The 19,842-nt window shown below is 35.8% G+C and overlaps 1 protein-coding gene across 1 annotated transcript; it reads right to left on the bottom strand.

Moving 5' to 3' along the window:
• Window positions 1-475: 475 nt before the first annotated feature.
• On the bottom strand, window positions 476-15,611 carry LOC138339381 (uncharacterized). The gene is made up of 4 exons (XM_069290974.1): window positions 15,552-15,611; window positions 15,143-15,217; window positions 1,357-1,638; window positions 476-1,078 (listed from the first exon to the last, which is right to left on the bottom strand). Exons 1-4 carry the CDS (start codon window positions 15,609-15,611, stop codon window positions 476-478), a joined length of 1,020 nt encoding a protein of 339 aa, XP_069147075.1.
• Between the last annotated feature and the right edge of the window lie 4,231 nt (window positions 15,612-19,842).

Raw genomic sequence — 19,842 nt, 5'->3', positions numbered from 1 at the left:
TTAACAATAGAAGAAATCTATAATTTCGAATTTACAACAAAAGATATGTTATTAGGAATGTCATTTTTAGATAGATTTTACCCACATATAATAACAAAAACACATTGGTGGTTTACTACACCTTGTGGAAACAGAATAGGAGCAAAAAGAGTAAAAAATAAACAAAGAAAGGCTATGGAATGGATAAAAGATAGCGAAAAAATAAACCAAGAAATGAAATATATAGATAAAGAACAAGAAAAACAATTAGAAATTATTATATTTAATATAGACAAAGTCGAAATAATTAATGAACAATTAGAACAATTAGTGGCCTATCTTTATTATTGGCCGATACACTTACTATTTACTTTACGACTTTTATACAATTTGGCTTTTTACAGCCGACGCAACACGACAAAAATAAAAGACTGGCACAATTTACATACAAAACGATAAAAAACTTTACTTTACAGACCCATAATTTACTTTTTTTTTATTCTAACTGTACATCTGGTATGTAGTTTTCTTCTCCTTCACACTTTGAACATAGGTGATCCGGATACTTTTGCCCAATCAATTTACAGTATCTTGTTGTAGGCATAGTTTCTGGTCTGAGTAGACTTAATATCCACTGCCTTAATTCTTCCATATCTGCCTCTCGTATATCTCTGCAGTTCGAATAAATAATTGTCTGATCTCTGTTGTAATATGTCCATATTGCATTTTCGTTTAAATAATTATTTGTTATCTCGTTTAATATGGTAGCTATTCCGATAGTCCTTTTGTTTGCATAGAATTCCGGAATATCTACTTTTTGTATCTCTTCCTGGGTATCTATCTTTTCAGGGATTATCATTTCCCTTGTTAATCCAATCTTTATAACTTGGATTGTAGGTTTGACTTCGTCATATAATATTTCTGCCGTAGCTGCATAGAACTTTATATAGAAAAGAGTACCTTTGGTTACTCTCTTATATTGTAAAAATGCTTTATATAGTTCTGGTATCTTGGATATCTCATCTCCTGTCACTGTATATACTGTGCTTAACAAGCCATAGTTGTAGCAAGTTGCTATTAGATTTGGATTAGTTCCTGGCTGTGCAATAAGCTTATTATATCCTTGTAAATATTGGGTTATATAGTTTTCATTGGGGTTTTTGTATTTTTAGCTCTGGGGTTTTGGTTTAGAAAGGTTTGTACTTTGTATATATTTTCGATATATGTCCTGGAGATGTAGTTGTATGTTTGCTTCTGGGATTCTAGGCTGGCTTTGTAGGTATTTGTTTGTGGGTTAATAGATATATCTTTTTGAGTATTTTGAGGAGTATATGGTTTTGAAAATAATCTGTTCATATTTATATTTGTATATTTTACCTTAGCTTTCTCCTTTTTCGCAGATTGTCCTGCTGTAGATGTGCTGGCTGTAGCTGCATTTGAACAAATATTGTTATGGGTTTTTTGGAGTTTCCCAACGTCTCCTTGTAGCTCCGCATGTTTTTGGTCATGCTGCTGACCTAGCTCCGCATGTTTAGAGTCATGCTGCTGACTGTTAGCTTTCAAATTCTGTACTTCTGTTTCTATCTTTTCTACTTTCTGGCATAGATTTGTCATCATTGCCAATAGATCTTTCATCATATCTCTTTCTTGAGAGGTAGTCTGCGATTAGATTTTCATCAGTTTTAATGATCTCAATTGTAAATGTAAAATTTAATATATTTAATATTAATCTTCTTATTTCCTTTGTTGTAACTGAATCGTCTATCTTTTTGGTTATCCACCATTTTACCTGTGTATTATCTGTTCTAACAATGAATTTATCATAAACTATATATGGTTCGAATGCTAGTAAACATTTATATAATGCAAATAGTTCCTTTCTATTTATCTCCCATTTTGCCTGTGCTTCAGTATATGATCCTGAGTAATATCTACAATGGTGTTCCATCTTTTCTTTGTCATATTTATATTTTAGTACTCCTCCATAACTATGGTCGCTTGAATCTGTTTCAACTATATATATGAATGTCTTACTTTCATCAGGAAAATATAGTTTTGGTAATTTTTTGCATGATTTTTTGATATTTTTTATATGTTCTTTATCTTTATTGTCAAAATAATATTCAACATCTTTTTTAAATTTTTTATATAGTGGTTTTAAATGTTCTGCTAGTTTTGGTATATATTCTCTTACTTGGTTTACTAATCCTAAAAATGATTGTAATTTCTTCTTTGTATCTATATTTTCATCGAGTGTGATTATTTTTTATATTATATGGGTTTGCATTTTTATTCCATTTTTATCTATTTGTATTCCTAAAAATTCTATTTGTGGTTTCATTATTTCTGTTTTACTTTTACTTAAGCTAATACCTGAATTTTTTATTATATGGATAAATTTTTCTAATAGTCTTATGTGTTCTTCTTGTGTTTTAGAATATAATAATATATCATCTATGTATACAATGCAATTTGCTAATTGGTTAAAATAGTATATCCATAAAGTGTTGATATCTACCTGGTGCATTTTTATATCCAAAAGGTAATACATTCCATTCATAGAAACCTTGCGGTACTATGAATGCTGTTAATTGTTTAGATTCTTCTTCTAGCTTTATGTGGTAAAATCCTGATTTGCAATCAAATTTGCTAAAGTAATTGTATCCTTGTATTTGTCTTATTTTAAGTATTTTGTTAGGTATTGGGTAATTATACGTTTTAGTTTTGGCATTTAGATTTCTGTAGTCTATAACCATTCTACTCTTACCTCTTTTTTGTTCACTATGTTTTATAACTATAAATGTCGGGCTTGTATGTTTACTGTTACTTTTTTGTTATAATTTCTTTCTAATAATTCATTTATGTGTATTTTAAATTCTTGTAGATCATCAAAGTTGTATTTTAATGGTTTTTGTGTTATTATACTGTTTTCATCTATTAGTTCAATTTTTATTTTTGTTTTATGTTTCTCCCATCCTTGCAATGGGTCATATTTGTATAATTGTTCTAATTGTTCATTAATTATTTTGACTTTGTCTATATTAAATATAATAATTTCTAATTGTGTTTCTTGTTCTTTATCTATAATATACTAACTGTAGCAAGTAAGAAAGCAACAATTTTGGTTCTTTTTAACAAACTTCATCATTTATTCCGTATTAGTTATAAAATATTAGTTGTTGTATGCTATAGCACAACCTACAAGCAATTTTATCAAAAAGTATATGAAGAGAACCTGTTGAAAGCAACAAAAGAGAAGATAAATTTCAATCTTCCTTACTTTAATTTTGAACATAATTAAAAAAAAGTCATCAAAATAGAAAAAAGAATTTGCAATAGATACATGCATCACTATGATTTAAAGTAAAAAATTGAACTTCATGAAATAGGAGGAAGAAAACTTTGAGAAAGGAAATAGACTTTATGAGAAGCTTAATTAATGTATTTGAATTCGAAAAAAACATAGAAATAATTACAAAAGAAATAAAAGATTTGTTTACTAAAGAACCAAATATTATGAATTCAAATATCAACAATTTAGCAGTGTATAAGTTGTGCACTAAGAGGTCCAAGAGTAATAATGTAGCATTTCAATTGAAAATCAATTTCCTTTGTTTATATTAAGAAGTTTGTAGAAAGGGACAAAAAAGAAGATCAATTTTTAATTATCCTTGCTGAAATTTAAATATAGTTTAAAAAAAGGTCACCACATGAGAAAAAAGAAATTATCATAGTTAGACTAATTACTATGACTTACAGTAAAATTTAAACTACATGAAAACATTGAAGAATGAAACAAACTTCAAAAAAAAATCAATTAATGTATTTGAATTTGACTACCCTGTAGTGGAGAACCAACAAATTATAGTGGCAATCACTTCCTCTATTTATATAAAACATAGGGTAGTGTGAACAAATATTTATTGTGTCTTATTGGAAAGATCACAACTTTTTGAAAAAGTTACAACCCTTTAGAATGGTCACAACCTTTTATAAAAGTAAGAGTTCTTTACAAAAATCACAACTCTTCATAAAAGTCATAACTTTTCAAAAAAGTCACAACATTTAATAATTGTCACAACTTTTCAAAAAAAGTCACAATTTTTCATGAAAATGGAAGGGTAGTTTTGGAAATAAATAAATTTAAAAGCGAATTCTGATTTCTGGTGGCGCCACGTAGGCGGGCTTAGGGTTCTCTTTTATATAAATAGATGATATATATATATATATATATATATATATATATATATATATATATATATATATATGAGTGTCTACTATAATTCTTTATGATATTGAAAATGTCATTGTATCTTCCTTCTAGTCCAAAATAATGAATTTTTTAAACCTTTATTCACAGTAAATTCAATGATCATTCTAACTGTTTTTGTTTTGAATTGATTGTAATCACTTTTTTTACATTTTGAATGAATTGTTTCTTTTATTTTTATCTATTGTTAACAAACTAATAGCTGAACCAAATTGAACCGAAACCGATAACAACCAACTCGATAAATATATATTATATTTTGTTTGGTTTGGTTTAATATTTTTAAAATCGATTAAGTTGGTTTGATTTTGGGTTTGATCAATAACCGATCCGAACCAACCTGTGAACACCTCTAGGAAAAAGTGCTAAATAAATGTAAAAATTATATAAATTCCACAATATAAGCTAATTAATCTTATCCCTACTATTTTTCAAATTGCAAAAAAAATAAAATTTAAGGATTTCGAATACAACACTCAACATCTCAATACATTCTATCCCGATACATTACTGTTATTGATACAAGATATACTTGACCAAATACAGCGCTCACTATCCCAATGCATTACCTTTGTTGATAAAAGACACACCTGTCTTGATACATCACGTCCTTTTACATCTAGTCTAGTACATCGCATAAGAGTGATGTATCCGAGAATAAGCGAGGATATGAAAAATAGGGATTTTTATCTTTTTTTTTCTTTATAGAAATTTTTTTCTAAATACACAACTTAAATTACCATATTCTCTCAAATTCCCTACCATTTGAAAAAATTACAAAAAACTCTATTTTCCTCAATCTCTCTCTCTTTTTTCAAATACATTACTCCGAAGCAATGTATCGAAAAAATTGTGTTTTATATCAACAAAGATGATGTACCTAGACTTGATGTATCGACACGTTGAGTGATATATCCAAAATACTTAAGTTTTAAGGAATTTAGTAATTTCGAAAAAAAATAGGAATAGGATGTAATTAGCTCTTAACAATATGGAATTTGCGTAATTCTTACAATTTATTTGGTTCAAAATTTATTATATATGTTGATTGTTAATGATAGATGAAACATGTATACATTACTTCTTATTTTATTTGTATGCATTATCAGTATATATAAGAATATTGCACAATTGTTGATATGTACTTATGATAGATGTATTACTTCTGTCAAAAACATTTTGATATGTATCATTAGATTTGCAAACATAATGTCAATTATGTATACATAACACCCTATAGATATACATTCAATTCAACGAAGATGCATCAATTGCATAGCTTAGTCTTTTGATCATTTTTAGTTGGTAGTCATAGACTTAGAATGGATTGACATTTAGTCTTTTTTGTTTTGCCTTTGAGATAACCAACATGGTGTGTTGTTTGGTTATAATACTGTAATTAAAGCCACTTGGTGATTAATACAAGGATTAGTTACCAAAAAAAAAATAGAGGAGAATAAATATGTCATAGAAAGAACTAAAAAAGATTGAGTCTTTAGATTGACTTCAACATTAGCATATTTTATCATAAGGTTAATTTTTGGATGTTCTTAGTGTAATCGATATAATCACCATGTGAGCACATGAGTCTGATCTTTAGTTGGTTCATCATAATCATGTTCATCATATTGTAAGAACCATAAATTTCTATCCTTTTGAGGGAAAAAAATAATTCATGCTTAGCATAATTTTTTTATGATGATAGCTATAGAACTCATGGATTAATATCATAATCAGAATATAAGAAATTTCATAATTTTCATTGGGTTTAATAGTGAATTATATGAGAAAATATATAATTTTCATATTTAACCTATTTATCTTATTAAGGAGAATTTATGATGTTTTAAAAAAATATAGTGTGGGAAAGGACAATGATATTTTTGCTAATATTCCTACATACTTTTTAATTGATCAAAATGCTTGAAGAAAGACTCTAAATTCTAGGAAGAACACTAAAGTCTGTTGTTGAACCTTGAGATAAGTTTTTTTTAAAAATCTAAAATTTTGATGTACAATATTACTTAGAATGTTAGAATAACTTAAAACTACTTCGGATATGTTTTCCTTGATGTGAAAAAGAAAAGACAAAAAGAGAGAATAGTTATTCTATGGTTCAAGGAAGAAGAGAAGTGGCAGGATAACTAGAGAAAACATATTTTTAGATAACTGAGTTCGGTTATAGAACTAAGTCTAACTCTAGAATTATTTTGAAAAATTGACAACATTCTTTTTGAACATAGGACTGTCCTAAATACCTCAAATGGTTGTCAACTAATGAGGAATATTTTCATGTGTGATTGCATGTTTGTGGCGATTCGTGTTTCTACACGTGTGGATGAACCCGTAGTGGTGGATCAATTGTATTGATCCATTCTTGTTACTTTAGTGGGGTATGACATTTGGGTAGACTTGATCATATAGGTATGGTAGACGATTTCAATGTCAACTTGTGTATGATTGACTCTGTCCTCATCATGTTATTCTAGACCGAGACAATGGCCTAAGTGATGCATGGAGTTCTGAGAGTTAAGAAAGGGTGCAACAATAGTTTTAGGTATGGGGTAATGTGTGTGCAATGTGCTCCAACTGATATGTTTCTTTTGTGTTCTCTTGCGCTCCTCCGAGCTGTATCCATGCTTTCCTCCTCTGCTTTAGCTCCCAAGTGCTTGATTATTTTTGAATTCCCTGCATTTGCTAATCGTACGTCTTAGTGCATAATCATCACATACCAATAAAATAATAACAATAAGAATAAAATTCTCTTAAAACTAAAAAGGTCCATGCGGGTAAAATATGGTAAGTGGGCATATAAATACACCCAGAATCACAATCCCACACTTAAATTTGTGTTTGTCCTCGAACAACTCTTTACACAATTTCTCTCACTTCACCATTAACACCTAAGAACTTGTCTACCCGCACATGTGTCAACAAAAATCTTTTAGTCATTTTTTGTAGTTAATCTAAAATGCAATAAGACACCTTTACTTAGCACCAAGGTATCCATAAGACACAACATAACTTGAATAATGGAATCTTTAAAATTTACCCAGCCATTATGATCATGCATGAAAAACCCAAACAACAATTACCTGAAGCATGTTTCGTGAGTGCCCTTAGTATTTTTGTAAATCTCTGATAGGTACAGATGAATATGTATATTTTGAAGAATGACAGCGATTGCATCATAAAACAAGTTTAGTAAACATGATCTGAGTTTAACAAGGCCTACACGAAGAAGGATTGGATTCCGAAATTAAGTGTAGCTTTATAATTTATTAAGAAGCTGACTTAACGTAGGAAAATTACTTCCTAATCGGTTAAGGGGGAAGCAGCATGCATATGAATGTATGTGTTTACTTACCTGTTCAATGCAAGTAGATGGGGCTTGCCATTGTCAAAAAGGGGGAATTTGTTGGAAGCTATAATGCTGATTATTTTGAAGAATGCCAAAGTCGACGTGATACAGAAAGAGTCTAAACCAAGTCGACGATTGAATGAGTTGTCAATAGAGTTTTCTTATTCAATTAAGGAAAACAATTTTTGGGTGATTTTTTGAGGATGAGGGTTCTGGTATTATTTGACTAGATTATTAAGCTTAGACTGAGTAAAATAATGTAGTTTAGGCATCAAAACAATGCAGTTTAATTGTCCAATGCATAGGGGAAAAGACTAATGTGATCCTGACTTTAATGTTACCGAAGTGACTTCAAGAGGGCTTCATGAGCCATCATGATGAACAAAGCCCGTTTTCACGCCCCAAGCCAATACCCTAGGCGGGACTGGCACTGATGGATGGTGGTACAAACCCCATGACATTCTAATAAACTGATAAAAATGATTGAAAGCAAGAAAAGGAGTTCTCCAAAATTCAAGAAGGCTCACCGACTCTAGCATGCTCACTGGATCAATTATGTGTTGCATGCTAATCCTGGTTACTTACGTCTGCATCATAAGATGATGCATCCCAACTAGCATCAATACACTAAATGTATGAGTATGCAAGTTGGAACGTTAAACACAACATAGGCTAAAGAATCTAAACAACTTACCTCGATCAACTAAACTCAATATAACTGAGCTCATTTCTACATAAAGCAGTTTAAAACAAATGCAATATTGTAATTCCCCGAGACTACACCCTAGATGACTATTGTTGTATTTGAGCGGACCCTTGTCCTGACTTATTTAACTAGGCGGAAGACTTAACTCAATATAAGAAGACATTCTCATAAAGTAACTTGAATTAAAATAACTTGTCCAAAATGGCATTTAAATCTCATATTAAAATATTTTTAAATAAAGAGAGACTTAAAACTAAAATGTATGACTGTCTATATGTGTATGAAGCCTCTATAATACTAAGGTGAATGTTAGGACAAACCCCACAACATTCTATAAATGAAAAGACTGAAAAACAGTAAAATATCTATCCTCCAAAACTCAAGGAGGCTCACCACTGACTCTGAGTGCTTGACCCTATTAATGAGGCGCGGGATAGTGCTGATCCTGGTTACCAATGAATGCATCATGATATGATGCAGGCCAACTGGAATCATAAAATGAATGTACGAGTATGCAAGTTGTAATGCTAACAATAATGTAAGCTTCAAAAAGAGTAAGAAGAAACACTTACCTTGGCTCTGCTCAACTCATGAATAACTTGACTTAATATAAAGCAATAAAGCATATGTAATATATAAAATCTTGTAAAACAATATAAAACACTCAGTTCATTAAATAAAATACAATAACAAATCCAACTTTACTTATATATGAAGTAATATAGTTTCTGTGGGAGATTCTCTAACCGACATCCATCATATGAGCCTAAGTGATGGTACAACTTCTTACCTCACGTTACAAGAGGACCGTCCTATACCTTGCTGTCAGTATAAAACCTGAACTACAAAGTGGATCCACTATAGGGGCTTGAGTTAATATGAACTCGTGTCTCCATATCGGTGTTCAATACACTCCCAAAATAATTAGCTCAAATGTTTTTAAAATAACTTCTTCTCTGGTTTGAGGTAATTTCTCAAACATAGCTTCAAAATATCTCTTGGAAATTATAGTTTCCTCTTTACCAAAACTAGCCAAAGGCTCTGTTAGAACTCTCAACTTCCTTTCTTGCTCAAAATGTGAAGACATTTATAATTCTTAGGGAATACTTAGTTCCCTTATAGCTTTTGAGAAATGAATTCAACTTTTTAGTCTTTGCTTCACTTGAAACTTGAGTCTTAAATCATCTCTTGGGGAATAGTTAGTTCCCTTATATTTCTTTGAAGGAAAGACTTCAACTTTTTACTATTTACTTAAATTGAAACTTGAGTCTTAAAACAAATTTAAAACGTTTATTTAAGACTCTTGAAAACTTTAAGAAACTATACTTTGACTTACTTCTTAACCTTTTAGACTTAATTGTTAACTTCTTACACTTTGACATTAACTTTCCTTGCATTGGATTATGTTTTAAAGGTTCATGATCTCATATTTATGGACGATTTCATGTACATCACTTAGGAACTAGTATGAAAGAGTGGGGAATGAAAAGGGTGAACTAGCATCATTGGTGCTCTAAGAAGAGTGTGGCCCCAATCCCCAAACATCAGATGGCTCTCTGGCTGGCGCGGAGCCCAAAGGCCTACGGACAGAGATTGTCCTGTGGGGTTATGGGAGGCGCGACGCTCTAGGGCCCTACGCACAAGTGTTTCAACTTTTATCCTCCCTTTTCATCTCTAAACCCTCTAACGTTTCACGGTTCCTTCCCCCAAACACTAAGGATCATTAGTACCCTCAATACCCAATAGATTTGACTTAAAAAACCAACCCGGAAACATGAATCAGATCAACACTAGGCATGTAACAACTCAACCAACAAGTATTCAACAATGTTCTGCAAGAATCTCACCTTTTTATCGTTCAACCTTACTCAAATCACTGAATTTAAACAAGTTGGTGTGTGGGTGAACTAACCCAACACGAAAATATCTCACATACTTTGATAGGAATCACCACCGACGATTTTCGCTCGCAAACCTTGGCGTTCTTGCGAATTCTTGACTTTTCTCCCTTTTCTTCTTCTTTTTTCTCTCCTCCAAGCCCTTACCATGATTTTGATTTTCTAAAGCTGAACTAAACTTTTTTTTTACCACAAATAAATCCCTAAAATGAAATAGAAAATTAATTGGTGAAAAGAGTAGTTTGTCCTTTCTTAAATCCGGATTGAGACCATCACCCATTCAACAATCTAACTTCTGATAGGCATATATCCCTCATACGATATTGAAAATGCACAAATCAGGCGATGTTGGAAAGATCTCTCCAAAGGATTTCAAACAATATCAAGAACTACCTCTAACTCATCCTGAGCTAGAATTTATGGCCGTTTGAAAATGACCAAAACTCACTTCTTAAACTTAAAAAAAAGTCCAAAATTTTCCCTTTCTTTCCAAAAGTGATTATTTTTAGCTTGTTACCTTATTCCTAGCTATTTTGAGTTACAAGATGTTACAAGTATAAAGATTTTTTTAAAAAAAATATAAAGTCAACTCTGTGTCTACAAAGATACACATAACTGAGAAGTGTAGGTAAAAATACAGTAAACTATGCATATAAAAGTACAATTATTTTTGTGGGGGTTTCTCTAACCGATAACTATCATGTAAGAGCTATTGTGATGATATATCATTTGGCCTCACGCTGCCAGGGCCTTCTTATACCTTTCCATCAGTATAAAACTTGAACTACTAAGTGGATCCACTACTCTATGCTAAAAAGCACTAAAGGAAATCATCAAAAAAGTATGACCCTTTTCTACGCATGGTAAGTATATGCTTTATGGGGATTGGGAGTTGTCTGAACTCTCTCTCATATCATTACTAAATACTACTCCCATAATACATTACTAGCTCTTAAGTTCGAAAAAATACTTTTTTTCTATGATTTGAGATTAGTACTCAAAAACTTAGCTCAAAGTCTATCTTGGAAATCAAAGTTTTCCCTCTTGCTTAATTGTAAAGAATTTACTCTTTTCTAAAACTAGCTCAAAAGCTCCTTGGAAATATATTTCATTGAAGAAATGAACTTCAACTTTAAGTCTTTAAAATAAAGTTAAAACATATGTTAAAGACATTTAAAAACATTAAAGAACTCCTCTTGACTTGCTCCTTAATTTCTAAATTTGACGCTTAACTTTTTTTGAATTGAATTATAGATTCAAGGATTGTGATTGGTGATAGGAAACATCTCGTGATGTTTAGGGATGCTTTTAGATATCTAAAAATGAGAAGAGATCAAGAAATCATTGTTTGGGGGTGAGTCTGTGATGTGGAGAAGCATTTAAGTTATTAGTTCGAAAATAGCCTTTGAGACTGAAAGTTCGTGACCGCTCCACGACGCGAAATGATTTTTTCCGAATCTAGGGAGTAGGTCTGCGATGCGAACGCACTATCAAGATTTGACCGATGAAATTTCTTCTATGTTTTCCAACTCTGAACCCTCTAAACTCCATTGGTTCCTTCCCCTAACACTTGGAATCATTTATACTATCAATATATGATAGATTCAACCTGGAATTACACCCACAAACATATCAAACCTCAAGAAACTTCAACAACACAATCCATAGGAATGAAAACGAATACCAATCAAAAAGTCAAAGAATTCACTTTCAAATCAAACATATTTCACTAAATTATTGAATCATGATTGGCGCGTAGGTGAACTAACCCAACACTATGTGATCTTACAAACCTTGTAGGGATCCACCCCGACGAAATCCACAAGCTAAACTCGACGATTTGACGAATCTTGAATGTTCTTCTTCATTCTCCTCTTATTTTCTCTTCCCTAAAAACCCCAACCTTTTCTCCAGAAGCGTAAACTAACTAAGTTCAGTTTTGACACCTAATTGTTTACCAAAAACAAATTAAAATAAAACGATAAGGAAAAGACCAAACTACCCTTCAAAAATCTAAACTAGACTTTCCTTATTCCTATAACCCAACTTCCAAAGGCATAAATAACTCACTCAAACAAATGCAAAATCGCATAAATTCAGCGGCGTTGGAAAGATCATTCCAAGAGATTTCTTACCATATCTGAAAGTAACTCTAACTCATACTAAAATAAAAGTTATGGCCATTTGATGTTGTCCAAAAAACTCACTTTTTGCCTAACTTAAAACAAATTTCTAGTTTTTTTTATTATTTCCAAAAATGACTATTTCCAGTTTTTAACTTCTTCCTAGATATTTCAAATTTTGAGATGTTACACCCGTCTAGCAGCTCGTGTAGATGCTCAGCCCATCAGGCTTTCACCAAAATGATCATAACGTTTTACTCAAACCTTAGAATAAGGAAAACATGGTGGCGATGGAAAAAAGACTCATAGATCATTAATAATATAGGTCATAGACCACTTAATTTATTTTTTACTAAAAGATAAGGTTTAAAATTGACCCAAACCTCAAAGTCTATCAAGCCTCTTTCATGATCCATTTCATAGCTCATGTTAAGCTCCACGAACCGTATAGTGGTCTATGGTCCTTTATAGTAGCCATGGTGCTTTTGTGTCCCTCTCACAAGCCACTTCACGGACTGTATGAAGCTTCATGGACCGTTTATTGGTCCATGATCTTTCACCTTTTGTTGGGTGAACAACCATGAGCAGGGTGATGGGTTGTAGTTCTCTTCATGGCACATGAACACCTTGCATAATTTTCCCTTCTCTTGTTCAATCTTAGTTATGATTTTTGAGGTATTACAATATCTCCGCGTTTGGGTCACTCGTCATCAAATGAAGTCTAAATATGTTGAGTTTGGAGGAAAGAGTTAACATCCCTACTAACTTAATACTAGAAAGTGATATCTAATTGAACTGAGTTGCATGAACATGCAAATATGCTGGAATGCAATGATAACGGAAGGAACCTGACACTAATACTAAATTACACAAGAGTAAGCTGAGAGACCGGAGAGGAACTATTATTTCAAGCTGAAACTGAATCAAAAGGAAAGAGGTGACGGTTCTTGACCATTATGACTGCTTATGCTTCTGAAGTTGATCCCTCTAAGGATTGAATATTCAATAAAACCTATACTGAAGTGACAAATTTATTTCTCAATATATGAACCTAACGGTCAAGAATTTCAACTGAACTTGTTCAGTGGTGATGCTATCTTTCATAGCCACACACTCTCTGAAGTTACAATCGATGTAGGATCACTCACACACTTCTTTAATAAGGAAATATGGAAGACTGGATGAACCACTGCTAGTTCTGCTGGCAACTCTAACTCATAAGTCACATTACCAACCTTTTTCAGGATTCAGTAAGTACCTACATACCTTGGATGAAGCTTTCTTTTATTGTCAAGTCTGATCACCCCCTTCATGGAAGACAATTTCTGGAAACCTACTCATCGATCTCAAACTTTTAAGTCTCTTCTCTTTACATCTGCAAGGGATTTTTGTCATAATGATATGCTCAAACTTACTTCTCAAATACGAAGTAAAGCGGTCGTGTCAAGTAAATAACCCAACTAGTGAGGTTGGGATCGTTCCCACGAGGAAAATAGTCTAGACTTAACTTCAATCTATCATTACTTTTGTTTAGTCAATGACTTCCTTGGAAAGTAAAAACAATAAAAGGGGGGTTTCTATTTCTAAATGAATGATAACAACTACCTAAATTGAAAGAGACACTTAACAACTTTGAATGTTGGATTTTAATCAATTAATCGAAGTAACTAGGGTTTATTGTTCCCCACAGGTTCATAATTTGATATATCTATAACTATAACAATTCTTTTCTTATATCTTGCATGCAAAGTGATAAGTTATGTATTTCTAAATCCTTGGTCCGGCATCTACAAAATCTCACTACGCACCTTGGTCCGGCTACGTGTGTTGCTATCCTAACCCTTATCTTTACCTCACATTAAGCATCATATTCGATATTTGACTAAGTTATTACCTCGTACTAATCATTACTAGCCTTTATAGTATACACTAAATCTATGTTGATAATTCTTTTCCTATTATCTACCTCCTTGGTCCAGCAAGTAGCTTTAAGGCGAGTTCTAACATTGGCCATCCGTTAAAAAGACTTCTAAACGAAAGAATTATTAATACATGCAAGACACTATTCTAGAATTGTTATTTTAGTTAGGTTTTATCTCATTATTCGCCTATGGTTCCCACAACCCTAGTTATGGAGTTTAGTTACCCATAGTCATAATCACACTATTCAAATATATTATATAAGAATTCATGTACATACTTCAATGAGAAAGAGTAAAATTTGAAAGTTTGCTTGATTAATCACCAAAAACCACCAATAATCACTTGCAAGAATCTCAAAGTAATCAATAATCTCACAAAAAGTCTAATGATAATTAAAAGGTGTCTAACAATACAGAGTCTAATAATGATCCAGAGTCTCACCTCAAAAATGAGGTTTTTTGAACTATTTATAGAAAATAAAAACCTAATTAAACAAGGACTTTTTTTGCTGGAAATCTGTCAAAACGCGGCTAGGTCGACGTACCTCGCGACGGATCGTCGTGGTCACGACGGACCGTCATGGACTCCGTCATCCCATACTTGTGCAATTTCTTCTGCTGCTCTCTTCATACCCTCGACGACAAGTATGACGGACCGTCACAAACACAACGGTCTTTCGAGGGTCTTCATTCCAAAATCAGCTCTTGGAATATGGGTACTAGGATTACCTCTCTGAACTTCATGACGAACCTGCAGGACGGACCGTCATAGACTCGACGGACCGTCTTGGACTCCGTAACCCCACACTTGGCCAGACTTCCCCATCTTCCTTCAGCAGCTGCACTACACTGCCACCTACGGACCGTCACAAACACGACAGACCTTCACAAGCTCCGTAGGTGGTCTCTTCTGCATTTCTTCGCTCAAACTCTCCGCATTCATCTTTGGAAAGATATCCTGCAAATAAAGAGAAACTTATATAAAAATTAGCACAAAAAGGCTTTTGGACACACTAAACTTTAAGGAAAAAGTATTAATAATACCGTGAAAACACGGTATATCAACACCCTCAACTTAAATTCGTTGTTTGTGCTCAAGCGACGCACTATGACTCAATACAAAATCTTTGTACAATAGTATCCATGTTTTATCCTTTGCAATCATTTGTCTATCAATCCCGATTAATATCATCGTATCTATGCATGCTATCACTATTAGAATTGAGTTATGTGGGATCAGAACATGAAACATACTCACCATGCACTAACACCTATCCTCTTCAATTTCTCACCGAGGTGATAACAATTCCGATGTTGCAACTAGTGTCCTCACTTTGAACCAAAATCCTCATTTTTCACACAATGATTTCAGTTTGAGTATAAGGATTACTTTCCAACACTCGCTCTCAGAAAAAAGTCACACTCATTCATACCTATTGCCATAAGTTTGGCCTTATTTTCACTAACTTAAGTTCGCTATACAACCCTTAGGATCACGATAGGGATTTATTAGCTTGTAACATAGGCTCAGGGTCAGGTAGGGTGTATTTATGTAAACTTTAGAGACTTTTTGCCCACCTTGACAGATAGGCTAAACATACCATTTTCTATCATTTCATCTCGCCCAGTTTCTCATATTCTTTCACCTTGCTATTTTCTCTTTTTTCTTCATTTGTGTAAGTGACTCTCTTCTTTTCTTGCTTGTATTTCTTGTATATTTTTATTTTTCCTTACTTTTGTTTCAACTAATTCTTGAGTCACTTTACTTTTGTTCTTTCTCTCTCTTTGTTCTTTCAACCCTACTTTCCAGAGCATTCCTCATAATAGCCACCCTCAACTCATGGCTTTGCCATGAGTCAAGGTACACAATACCCAAAGTTTGGTTAGGGCCATAACAAAGTTTGTTTACTACATTAGCCACCCTCAACTTATGCTTTTCGCATAAGCTGAGGTGCACATGTCCAAGGAGGGACCAGGGCCAACACATTATTCCCAGAAAAGATCAGTTAGGGTGAAAAAGAAAGGTCTAATTTAAGCTCAGATCATTTGGATCAAACAAGGATAAATTTCATTTGGTTTTCTTTTATTTAGGCTAAATGGGCTATATTGAATAAGGGACTATGATCATTTCCTCACTGTCTATTACAGCTTACTTTTAGCAGGACTAACCAGGCAAGTTCTAGCTCAGTACAAATAGTGGACTATTCAAATCTTCCTCACAATCACTTGACTTCTCATCACTCTACCAGATTATCAGACACCTAGTTCGAATTTTAGACTTAGGATAATGCAATGGTGTACCTCTATGTCATGCTCAGAGCCACACAATTATCAGTTACTATGCCTAGTAGTGCATCATTTTCCAGTTTATCAAGATATCATTTTAGCCATAATGCTCCAAAATTAAACTATGTACACAAGATATAGACATGCCGGTTCAACAGAAAAAGTAATCAGTCTTTTGGGGAAAAAGAACACAGGCAAGAAAACCCCAAAAGAGGATAGTGATTTGGGCTACTCAAACTTCACCATACCACTCACTTTCCATTCAACCCACCCCCAACAAAAAAACATGCAATTGTCCCTAATGCATAAACAATTTAAATACTAGAGTGGTAGGTGAAGCAAATCTGTGGCGCAAAGCGCCGTCGATCAGCAAGCTGGTGGGTCCTGTTCCCCGGAACCCACGTCCTCTGCAATCTGGACACGCTCAGTGGTTTCCTCAGCAACAACTGCACTATCAGCAGTGCCTCCCACTATCTCTACAGTTCGGGAGCTAGACGCCCCAGCCGCTAACTCTCCTGCTCTCATCTGGTGCGCCGCCTCCTCAGCAAGTGAGGCTCTCCTCGCAGCCTCCATCTCACGGCGCTCCTTCTTCCGTGCTCGTGCCTCATCCTCTTCTCGACCCCTATGCCTCTTGGCATGCTCTCGATGGGGAGGTGGTGGATCTCTGAGGTGGCGAATTGGGCCGCCAACACTGTGTCTTCAGTAGGCTCGACAGAAGGGGCCTCAGACTGTGGCGCCCTAGCCTCTAAGATCATGTCGATATCTACACGAAGACTGTCAACCGCAGCCTAAAGAGTCGACACATCCACCAGAGGGGCTGTACGGGCTAGCACCCTCAACTCAAAGGCATCCAGGCGCTAGTGAACCTCAGCGATCTTACGCTCTGTATACTGGACCATTTTCCGCTCCAGGCGCTCTTCTACCTCTGTAATAGACCTCTGCATCCACGGCTAGATATTATACAGAAGTGCAGCCATTTGCGTTTCTACTTTTTGGACCCTAGCAAGAGGGACCAACGCGGGTAAAGGGGCTGTGCGAGAGGAGCTTGGGGCAGTGCTACTACCTGGGATAGACTCGACCGGGGTAGTGTTAGTGGACACCGCCTGCATAGCCGTGCGGTCCTGGGCTACCGTATCAGCAAGATTGTCAGCAAGTGGAGGCAGCTCTGGACGGGGCCCTCTGCGTGGAGCCAACTCATTGGCCTCATCTCTGATGAGGCCTACATCAACAGTGCCCTGTGGGGTCTTGAGCTGATCTACGTGCCATATAGGCACACCTGCGGACCTGCAGAGAGAAAAGATCATGCACGGGAAAAGGTAAGTAGTTGTGATCTTGAAAGCCCTGTCGTGCATGACTGCCGGTAGAAGCCACGCGAAATCCACCTTGAACCCGGCTATTATCGCCGCCATCAACACTGCTCGATCCCATGTAACGATATTATCAGCGGTTGTGGGGGAAAGGCAGTGGCGGACAATAAGCCAGAAGAACTTCGCCGTGAAAGTTAGGTTGGCCTTCTTGATGGCCCCCTTTGGCTCGGTCACCTAGTTGGCACCCTCTCCATCAACTGACAGGTGCATGGCCATCCACCTCTTGGTGGTCTCTCTCAACGATGGCTCGCGCAGGAACTGGCCATCGTTAACAACCTGCCATCGGTAGTCAAACTCGGCAGTGAGAGGGGTCCGAGTAGCACCAACACCCTCGCCGTATAAAAACCGGCGGATGGCGGGTAGGGAAATGTCGACCTGAACGCCCCGTACTCGGACCTGCTCCAGTGGGGCCTGTTTACCGGGGGCAGCCCGCCTATCAATCTGTGATCGCAGAGTCGCTACGTAGGATGCGTAGAACTCTTGGACCATTTATTCACTGTAACGTCCCAGTGGACGTGCTGTCCACTCCAAGCGATGCCTGGTGAAGAGATTGTGGAACCCAGGCATCATCGGGAGACTCCCTGTAAGGACCCGCCGCTCCAAGGTGAGTGTTCGAGTCATAACTCCTTTGTCAGTCAGGAACATGGCGTCGGACTAGACTTGAAATTGCTTGTCGACACACCATTGGTTGGGCTGTTCAGTGGCTGGGGTGAGGGCCTGAGCTGGTGAACCTAATGTGGATTCCGAACTTTTAGCCTCATCAGACGAGGCTGACGCTGCAGCGGTGGCGAGTGCGGGAACCTCAACAGAGCCAGAGGCTTCCTCCGACCACGATACTCCTAAGGAGACAGACGCTCCTTCTTAATTTGTGGCTGACCTAGAGGGTGTGCCGGTCAGTGTGCGCTCCTCATCAGACTGGGAGGCAGTGACTACGCCGAACGCCACCTTTTTGGGTGTGGCTCTGGGAACACGTGCAGCACAGGAAGGGGTGGAAGTGTCTGGGGCAAATACTCGGGGTCACGCTCATCATCAAAGCCAATGACCATGCGGGCACACGGGGCGACAGACTTCGATCGTCCACGTGCATAGATGCGATCTTGCTTGGGTGCCATAGTATATAGTACCTGGCACGACGGGTTCATGCAACGGTCCATCGCTGTATCCGTCAGTGACTGCTCCACAGTAATTTTCTGCAGAATTTCCTGGTGATGTGCCTGCAAATTTAAAACCCATTAGTAGAAAAATGCTACCATTACTAAAAAGACTATAATTATAGAGTTACCTCCCAACAAGCGCCTGATTTAATGTCGCAGCACGACTGAGGACACTTGATTACTCAGACTTCATCAAGATGGTATGCCTCGATCACTTCATTCCCCGATTCATTATGCCCGAAATAGATTTTTATGCGTTGTCCATTCACCTTGAACCGCACACCCTCCTTAGTTTCCAACTCAACTACTCCATGAGGGAATAGTTGGGTAACCAAGTAAGGACCAGTCCATTTGGACTTGAGCTTGCCCGGAAACAAGCGCAACCTAGAATTGAATAAAAGTTACAAATCCCCGACCATAAGCTCTCGTTTTTCAATTTTGTTGTCATAGTACTTCTTCATCTTTTCTTTGTATAGGGCTGAGCTTTCATAAGCTTTCAGGCGAAATTCATCGAGTTCATTCAACCCATTTAACCGTTGTTTTGCAGCTTCGCTCCAATCCATTTTAAACTTCTTCATAGCCCACATGGCTATATGCTCTAACTCAACCGGAAGATGACAAGCTTTCCCATATACAAGTTGGTATGGAGACATACCTATGGGAGTCTTATATGTTGTCCGATAGGCCCAAAGATCATCATCAAGCCTCCTTGACCAATCCGTTCTACTAGCGTTCACTCTTTTTGACAATATCTGTTTGATCTCCCGATTCGACGC

This window comes from Solanum lycopersicum, chromosome 11 (genome assembly GCF_036512215.1).
Source record: "Solanum lycopersicum chromosome 11, SLM_r2.1".
NCBI classification, from domain to species: Eukaryota; Viridiplantae; Streptophyta; class Magnoliopsida; order Solanales; family Solanaceae; genus Solanum; species Solanum lycopersicum.
This window is presented reverse-complemented; position numbering and strand designations above follow the sequence as displayed.